The sequence below is a fragment of the Cicer arietinum genome, chromosome 3 (assembly GCF_000331145.2).
Source record: "Cicer arietinum cultivar CDC Frontier isolate Library 1 chromosome 3, Cicar.CDCFrontier_v2.0, whole genome shotgun sequence".
Taxonomy (NCBI): Eukaryota; Viridiplantae; Streptophyta; class Magnoliopsida; order Fabales; family Fabaceae; genus Cicer; species Cicer arietinum.
The window spans coordinates 68,377,427-68,387,424 of NC_021162.2; the positions used below are offsets into that span (position 1 = coordinate 68,377,427).

Sequence of the window (9,998 nt, forward strand, 5' to 3'; positions counted from 1 at the left end):
TATATATATATATATATATATTAAAGGAGGCAAAATGAATTATAATAATTTTCACCCTAAAACCACACACAAAGTTTTCGAAATTAGAAATAAAAGTGAGGGTATTTGACTTACAAAACAATGCATTTGGATATGGGCTTTTACATACAAGCCCATGAGATGGAAAAAACTTGAAACCCAAAGCTCGAAACACTTTTGTTGCTAATCATCAAATGGGTATTGCTCATACCTTAATGAACAATCATGGAGCAAAGAACGAGCCCCAATTCTTTGTGTCTGACAAGTGCTAAACATATCCAATTTAGCAACACCAAGACATGTTTTACAATCAAAGGATGTCAAATTAAGGTTGCAAGTAGCATGTCCATATGCAAATGCATTAGGATAAGGTGAAATGTTGAGATAGTCATAATTTGTTTGTGTTGGAGTTTCATTCTCTAAATCTTCAAGAACAAAGCTTAAACTAATAGTAAAAGGGTCACCTCTGGTGAACTTACCACTGTTGCATAGAACGTTTCTGATGTTGGTATTTGGAACACCCTTAGCTATATTACATAGACATAACAAAACAAGCAAAAATGGTGCATGTCTTTGAGGGAGATTCATATTCATGTGGTTTTTGATTGAATTCATTGTACAACACTTTCTATGGATTTGTTTGTCACCTTTAAAGGTTCTTTCTCTTATCCTATGTGGGGGTCAACTCATTTACCTAATTTATATCTACTTCATCTATGTTGCTTTATTAATACCAAGCTTTTGTCATTTGTACTAACACATCTTATTAATATTCTCTAGTTGAAGCATATATTGGTAGCTCACTCATATTTTAGGAGAAATTGAAAAACACTTTCTCCTAATTATTATAATTATTATTATTATTATTATTTTTTTTTTTTGTATTTTAAAGAATTTTAGATAGTCAAGTATTAGTACATACTGGTGTATAATTTATATGTCGCACGAAGATAAATTACGATTTTAATAACCGTAAAAAATTGTAAGTCAAATATTGTATTATCTTAAATGAATTTATCAAATATCAGTAACATCATTTTTATTCTAACCTATGTACTCATTAACACAAATAAACACTGAAAAAGTAAGAGAGAAAAATTCAACATATCTCGTATATTTGAATATAAAAAATTAAAGCTATTTTTAAATAAAAGTTAAATAGTAAAATATTAGTAACAAATTATAATATTAAAATAATATATTTTATTACAAGAAAATTCTTAAACATAATGAAATTGATAGTGTAACAAAATTAAATCATAATAAAACTAAAAAAAATTGTCTGAGGTATACTCATAGGGTGTATATACTTTGAGTTTCAAAAGAAGATAAAAAAAAAAAAAGTGTTGTAGAATATATGATATATTGATAGTGTAATAATAATAGATATAAAGAAGAAAAAAATGAGGTGTTGAAAAGATGTATGAAAATTGTGGGTGTATATTTATCATTATTATAAATCTAAACATTATAATAACAATAAAATAAATTTCCACAACAACATATCTGAATATTTTGATAATATCCAAACCACCACAAAGTTTTTGTGACATGCAATGATTTTTTTTTAAATTTAAATTTATAATAGAAAGAATTAAACTTTGTTATCCATCAATACCATTTTCATATATAGAAACCACACACAACTCTAACGGTCAAATCTTTTTTCGGAGAAATTAAAGCAACAAAATCTGTTTTTTTTTAGACATATCATAAAGATGAACAGAAAAATGAATACTTAGGTTTATGATAAACGAAAATTCAAAGAAAAATGTGTATAGATGAGATAACAATATTTATAATTAATAAATCCTAGATAATTGAAAAAGGAAACTGAAGATAGAAAAAATGAGAAATTATTTAGGAGATGCAGTTAACGAAGGACGAAGCAAAAATAAAAGTTGCACTAAGGCACAAATACAATTAGAGTTCGATATGTTTTTGAATTTTTGTTGTTAGTTTTTTTTTTTTAAACTCATTTAATAATGATATTCGATGATTTTTTTAAAAAAAAATCATAAAATAAAATAAATTTTATATTATGGAAGAATTAAAAATGGCGAACTTGTAATTTGCAAATTGCCGATTAAATCGGTGGCCGATTGAAGGCAACAAAGCACCTCTTCGATGAAAACTATGCAATAAGTAGCCGCATTTTTTTTTTTAAATCTTGAGAACTTTAATCATCCAAGTTAAAGGTTTCCTTGATTATGATTTGTGCAGATGAAAGGAAATCAAATTATTCAAGAAACGATAAATTAGGATTCAAATTTTTTTTTTGTTAAAAAAGAAAGTATTTTAAAAAACTAAAGATTTTTTTGTCAAAAAAGAGAGTATTTTAAAAAACTATAGAGGCGTAAAAAAAAATTCTTTATCAAAATCTCTTAAAAGTTTTTTTTGCGGTTGTAAAAAACAAAATAGAATTTCCAATACAAAATATGCAATAAAATGAGTAATTCATTATCAATAAAAGGGATGCTATTAAATACCTTCTTTTAAATAATAATAATAATAATAATAATAATAATAATAATAATAATAAGCATAAATATTTTTCTTAAACAAATAATAATAAAATAAATAAATATATTTTTCTAAAATTATCATAGTACAATTTTTGTTTTATACTGTTGTTTTATTTACTTCATTTAAAATAAAAACCGAATTCATTTTAAATTAAAATTAAATTTGGTAAAAGAAGAAAAATATAATAAAAACCAATTGTTCGTTCAAAATTACAAAAGATAAAAAATGTTAAAAAAACATTGTAAAATTTTAAATAAACATGTAATTTTCCAATGATATTTTAAAATTTTAATAAAAATAAATCAACATTAATTCTTAAACAAAAATTAAATTGAATAAAAATACAAAAATTAACGAACCAAATAAAAATAATAATTAAAGAAATAATAATAAATTATTTAATATTAACAAAAAGTTTAAGATATCTAAGTATCGAACAAATGTTATACTTGCAATAAAATTATAATTGATTTATTATAAGTAAGTGAAAACTGATAGTTATTATGAAAAATGAAAACTATTAATAATAACAATTGGATTTAATCAATGCATATGATTAGATCACTAATGATATTATGTGTATCTTCATTCAATAACTATTGGATACTAATACTATATACTACAGCATCTCTAAATTCATTTTGTTTCTATTTTTGTAATAATTCGAATTAAAAAATCCTTAATGTTGTAAATAAAAAATAAAACTTTTTTCAATAGTTGTGAGATATAATTATTTAAGAATTTTATTTTATTTTTATATTTTTTTTACTCAAGAATTTTATTTTATTAAACCTGCATTTTTATTGTTTATAAAAATAAAAAACTACTTTTCAATATCGTTTTTTTGTTAATAAAAATAAATCTGAAAACAAATTATATTTTCAAAAAATCCCTTGAAAAATAATTTTTAAAATAAATATAGAACTTGTAAAAATCTATATATATATATATATATATATAACTTTTCTTTTTTATTAGAGTTTGAACCGGATCCTTTTAACTTCTTAAATCCTTAAGTCAAACCAATTTTTATTAATTAAGCGAAGATTGGTAGAAGGTTTTATATACTCGAGTGCTTGATAACCTCAAGGGCCGCATAGAGATTAAAATTAATGAAATGAGTTATAGTTGATATAAAGAAGTTGGACCCTATAGTCTTATCTACTTTCACTCTAAACATTTATTTAAATGCCTGATAAAGGGCTAGCCTATTGTTAGTTTGTATTAATAAAATTGCTTTTTTCTATCTTATTCTTATGTATGAATTTGTGATATATATGACAATATGTGTATGTATTGTAGCGGAAATTTGTAGTGAAGAAACGTGCTCTACTTTGTTGCCGGCCATTTAAGCTCTCTTTTGTATGCATGCTTTGTCGATAGGACAATCATTTATTCAACCTCAACTTGCTTCTTCATAATGAAATCATTGATCTTCTTTTAGATACATGCTAATAATTAGTTGGTAACGAAAATCTTCTATATACACAATATGAAAAGATAGTTTAAATTGTTTACTTGACTTACATTATATCACGATAAATTAAACATGGAGAATGTTTTTAATCTATATTTATGTATATCAATGTTTTTGAGTTTATGTCCATGATATTCTTATATTTATTTGTAGTAATAAATATGTAGATAAATACAGTCACAAAAAAATAGTTAGATAAATAAAAATAATAGAGTTTTAATTTTCAGTCACTCGTTTTTGACAAAAAAAATTTCAGCTCTTATTTTTATTTTTCATTTTCATGAATACAGATAAACTTAGTTTGTATACGCTAATTGCATTTTTTTTTTATAAATAGTCAATTACTTACTAATTAGATAGTACACTCAAATCTATTTATAAATCGTGAGTGGTTAATACTTTATATATACATATATATTTGATATATCATTTATCTTTTTTTTTCCTTCTTTATATATATTCCTTCCATTCTCAAGAGAAAGAGACTTTGATATATAATATATCTACGAAGACTCTGAAGTTACTCGGGTACGAAAACGAGCCATATCTCCGAGTTCCTTAACCTCTTTAACCAATTCTTCAACTTTCTCCACCACTTCCATAAGCAAGAACACCAAGCTTGCAATTGCTAGCACTTCTCCATTCTCAAATTCAGCTATCATGGATGTGGAAATTACCAAACTCAACTCTTCTCTTGTTGATTTCAACTTAGCCATAATGCTGTCCACTTCTTCACATTTTTTCATTTGTTTCATATTATCTCCAATTTCTCTTAGAGTCCAAACAAGCCTCGACCCAATTGCTTCACACTGTTCAAATTGGACTGTTTTTGAACTCTTCCAACATGACGTGGGCTTCACCAAAAAAATATTTGAGCTCATTAAAACTTTTTTAATCATTTGCAAGCATAAATCATTTTTTAGTCATTCATGAAACAAAAAATATATAATCATATTGTTGTCATTGTAAAAGTTTTTGTTTATTTTTTGTTATTCAAAAATTGTTTATTTTTAATCTTTACAAATATATTGTTATTTGCATTTACTATTGGTCAGTTTCAATTTATTTTAGTCATTATTAAAAATATTTGTATTGAAATTAGTTCTTATAATATATGTGTCATATTGATTTTAGTCTTTATATAATTCATATTTAAGTGACTAAAATCAAATAATCCACACATTGTATTGACTAGTTTCAACATAAAATAAATATTATAAAAACTAAAATAAAACAACAAAGATAGAAAAATGTATAGTGACTAAAATAAAATTTTGATATGTTTGCTATGAGTAAAAAGATATTTGAAGCTAATTAAATTGAATGTGAAATAAATAACTACCTTTTTTGAGGCACGAATGCAACTTTCCAATGCAAGAATGAGTGCAGCTAGCTCTCGAAGAACTTCACCAATCTTTAAGTACTTTTCCCATGGGTAGGAAAATCCAAATTTTCCATGCCAAGGCTCCCATTTTGCAAAATTTGCCTGAAAAAATTATAACCATGGCTTAATATATAACTTTCATGGACTATCTTTTTTTTCTTTTTGAAAAGATTCATTTACTAATTTTAAGATGTGTAATTTTCCTCAAAAGATAATATGTAATTAAAGTACATGATTCGAATTGGGAATAAAACTTCTAATTACTATTTACCAATGATTCATCCTTTGATTTGGAGTTCAACACTGACTTGCAAATTGTGAAGCTTGCATCAGCTTGATTTTCCTTTTCCTTGACGGATTTGGAACATTCCTCTAAGCAACCTACAATTAAAGACCATTAACTTCTTTTGGGCTTAACTATATTATAGTTTAACCTACAACAAAATACATTCTATATACAGAAATTACAAAAATCACCACTACTAAAAACTTATTATCAAATTGAAATCTTTTGAAGATCAAATTAATCCAAGAGTAACTCTCAGTTGAGTTATCTACTTAATTATTCATTTCAAATATTGAATTACATCAACTCAACTATTAAATAAATAAATAAAAATTAAGTAGATTAACCATACAAATTTAAAAAATAAAGTTAATATATTGTTTGATATTTCATTAAATAACTTAAAATAAATGTATAAACTCATAATAGAATTCAATAATTCATAACTTAATCATTAGAGCGATGAAATTCAATATTCAAAATAAATTATTAAATAAAATAACTCATTTAATAGTTACTCGTGGAATAACATAATCATTCCTTACATTAAATATTTTAATGCACTTTCAAATGTTTTTTTTCCCTTCATTTGGACCAATAAGTATACTATTTTTGGTTAAGCGTAATAGAGACGTGAAGAAGTATTAAATTAAAGGTTTAATTACAATTTTAATTCTCTTATTTTTGTTGATCTATGAAATTTGGTTCATATACTTTAAAATTGACAATTTTAGTCTTTTATTCTAATTTTTTAACTAAAAAATGATAATATTACATGTTTTAAATAACGTGACATATGATACGATGATATAAAATGATTAACAACCATAAAATTATAATAAAATACCATAAAAATTCACCTTTCAATTTCATAATTTGTTTTATATTTATAATTTAATTAATGACATATGGAAAATTAATACAAATTCTATATTGTATCCCACATTATTTAAAATACTTCAAATCTTTATTATTTTAGTTCAAAAATTTAAGAGAGAAACAAAAACTATCAACTTTTAAAATAAGTGGATCAATTTCATAAATTGATAAAAATAAAAGGACAAAAACTATAATTAAACGTAAACTAAAAAAATTTCATATTCTTACATTCTTTGTAGTGTTCCGTAAACATTATTTTTGTGTCAAAAAAAGTTCTTAGCAAAGTCTTTATTTTTTTTCAGTTAAAGGTTTCATACTTTGATGAAATAAAATTGAGTGAGAATTTAGTCTTCAACTCTTGAGCTCAAGCGTTGTTGTGTGTAGTGTGTGCCTCTTTTGGTTGATCGAAAGGGAGCACATGGTGATGAAAATATTATAATAAGTTGTTTGTCAATGTGAAGTAGAAAAGCATAATTAAAGTATATAGTAAATATACCTTGAATTGTATTGGCAAGATCCTGGAATGTTGAGAGAATGGAATAATGAAGTTCATCACTGGCCCACATAGGAAAGACAAACAAACTCACACAAATGCAAACAATGAAACCCATTAGAATTGTCAATAAACGTTCTCTTGCTACTTCCCAAACTTTGACACCTGGACGTGACCCAGATACCACTACTAGATTGAATGTAAGCATAAACACCACTACTCCATAATCATATCTATTCTTTATTTTTGGAACTAGTCGAAAATATGTTGCCATTGATCCTACAACAAAATACATTCATTCTATAAATATATACATTCCTCTTTAAATAAATTGCAAGAGAGTTTTGGATAATTTACCAATTATATACACCGAAGTAGCAATGAAAATTGAGTTTCCAACTCCCCCAATGTTTTGGGCTAATATTGCTGCCAAGCATCCAATTCCTCCTCCTACAATAGTCCCTATCCCACGATTTATGCCTTTTCCTAGTGTAGCTCCTAACATGTTCATCAAATTTATTAATTAATATGTATAACATTCATCCATGCATTAGGACCAATAATCTATATATGATTTTTATATTGATCCAAATTTTAAACTCGACTTTTTGGATTTTCAAGTAAAATTTATATTAAAATTTGAATTATCTGATTTCAATCGAACAGACACCAATATAATGACTGCGTACATGCGCGAATTAGTGAATGCAAGAAATTCAAACTATAGTGAAAATACCTGCGGAGGATTCAAAGATGACAACAACGGTCATGATAGCCCACATTGCATTTTCACCAACTTGATCAAACAAAGGATTCAAAATATAAAGAAGTGAAACCAAGACAAGTGAGATTCCAACTTTGATGCAATGGATCATCTTCTTAATGTCACACTCATTTTTTATTTCCTTATTGTCTTTGAGATAGGAAGTAATGGGAACAAAAGAGGAGTGTATTTTATTTTTTCCATGATGGGAAACAATAGGTGGAAGTGGAAATTGGGTTGTTTTTTCTTTCTTCATATGAGCAATATTGTTGTTGTTTTCTTCTCCATTTGTAATGGATATTATATGACTTGATTCCATTTTGTCTTTATTTTTGGACTATGACTAATTCATACTCTTGAGGAATCTCATGTGCTCACAGACCCTATTTATACTATGCCATGTCAGTGGAATTTTATCGAAAGGTTTAACTTGGGGAGTACCATTAGACTTGCCAACCTCACCCAACTCTCTAAAATTTCAACTAAATATTTTTTTTTTTTAAATTGTAAAATCTTTATTAAATTTGTTGTTAAATGCATTACTTACATTTTTCGTATAGTTTTAAATGTATATCCGATAATATCAATTTAATATCGTTATACTATTTGCGCATACCACTAGAGAAAATAACTTTATTAATATTTTGCAATATTTGAGGGGCCATTTAATAAATTAATATTGTATATATATGTGGTATGTTTAACACATATATCAACATCTTCAATCTCATTTCTAATACGTGGACCTAAAGAGTCAAGTTTGATAAATGTTTGATTTAAGTCCCTAATTTACCCTACTCATCACAACTTTGCGATAAATTATATGACATCGTCTCCATTTTGCTGTTAAATAAAAATTACATTTCCAGTTTACTCTTAATATTTGTTTAACTTTAAGTCTCATTTACTTTTAACATTTGTTTAATTTGAAGTGTTGTTTAAGTTTAGGTTTTACCTTACGTTAAATATATTTCAATTTTTGACTTTCATTAGTAAATAAAATTTATATCCGTGTATGTTCAAAGTTTACTTTCTTTGCATATAAGTAGAGGTGTCAATTTTATAAATATGTTATTTATTAGTTTTAGTCTACATATTTTAAGCGTAAAAAAATTTCATAACTAAAAAAACTTCGTTAAAAGAAATTCTAAAATTATGAAAGTTAAATAAAATCATATGCTTATTTTTTTCAAATTTCTTTTTTGGATTTTTAGAAAAATCTTTTTTTTTCAAAACAAAAAAAGATTTTGAATTTATTTGAGAAAAATAAATTCAAAAAACTTTTAAGTAAAGAAAATTCAATATTTCTCGATATTTTTTCAAAAATTTTTTTTAATTATTTTAAAAAAATAAAATAAATCTCATTAGACAAAAGAATGTGTTCGCGAACCCTCACTTAAATCCACAAAAAATAATAAAATAATAAATTAAAGTTTAAAAAAATTATTTCATTAAGTCAATAATTAAAGGACTTATATGAGAGGCTTAATAGTATAGCTTGATTGGTAGACATATGCATGGACTCAAATTTAAACTTGGCATTCTCCACTATGTTCCTAAAAAAACTTATTTTTTCTGTCAAAAAAGACAAAATTGAATATATATATATATATATATATATATACACCAAGGTTTCCATTGCCAAAACTAAGTAATCATTAGTGGACGTGCTAGCCCTTTTTCCAATCCAAATTCTACTCAAGATATGACTATGGAGTATGAATAAGTCCCACCAATATATTTTGTGCAAATTAAACCTTGATTTTGACAAACTTGAAGACGTTCTTAACTAGTGACCTTAGTGGAACACGTATGTAATCACCATCTTGCGTACCTTATAATTAATTTCAGAATGGTGTTTCAGAATCAAACTAATTAATTTCATTTCATTTCTTTTCTTTTTTTCAAAAAAACTATATTTCTTCGTTTTCGTTTTTCAATTATTAAAAAATGCCATTAAAAAGTGAAAATTTGTAAAAAAATCTTTATATTCAAAAAGATATTTTTTAATTAAATATTATAATATAAATAATAGTACTCAATATTACCGATCAATCAACGTTGATATAAAATAGACTAGATTTTTACAAGGTAGATGTTAGAGTTGTTTCAAAATTTTATATGTTGAAATAATCTTATATTGCTTGAAATTGTAAAAGAGAAAAAAACTCA

The 9,998-nt window shown here is 25.0% G+C and overlaps 2 protein-coding genes across 2 annotated transcripts; both read right to left on the minus strand.

The window, feature by feature from the left end:
* Positions 1 to 201: 201 nt before the first annotated feature.
* On the minus strand, positions 202 to 612 carry LOC101495202 (antifungal protein ginkbilobin-like protein). The gene has a single exon (XM_004493661.1). It carries the CDS (start codon positions 610 to 612, stop codon positions 202 to 204), a length of 411 nt encoding a protein of 136 aa, XP_004493718.1.
* Positions 613 to 4,255: 3,643 nt separating this feature from the next.
* On the minus strand, positions 4,256 to 8,181 carry LOC101495525 (aluminum-activated malate transporter 2-like). Its single transcript, XM_004493662.4, has 6 exons — positions 7,800 to 8,181; positions 7,421 to 7,561; positions 7,067 to 7,342; positions 5,677 to 5,786; positions 5,364 to 5,507; positions 4,256 to 4,875 (listed from the first exon to the last, which is right to left on the minus strand). The coding sequence occupies exons 1-6, from the start codon at positions 8,143 to 8,145 to the stop codon at positions 4,525 to 4,527; spliced, it is 1,368 nt and encodes a 455-aa protein (XP_004493719.1). The 5' UTR covers positions 8,146 to 8,181; the 3' UTR covers positions 4,256 to 4,524.
* Positions 8,182 to 9,998: the final 1,817 nt, after the last annotated feature.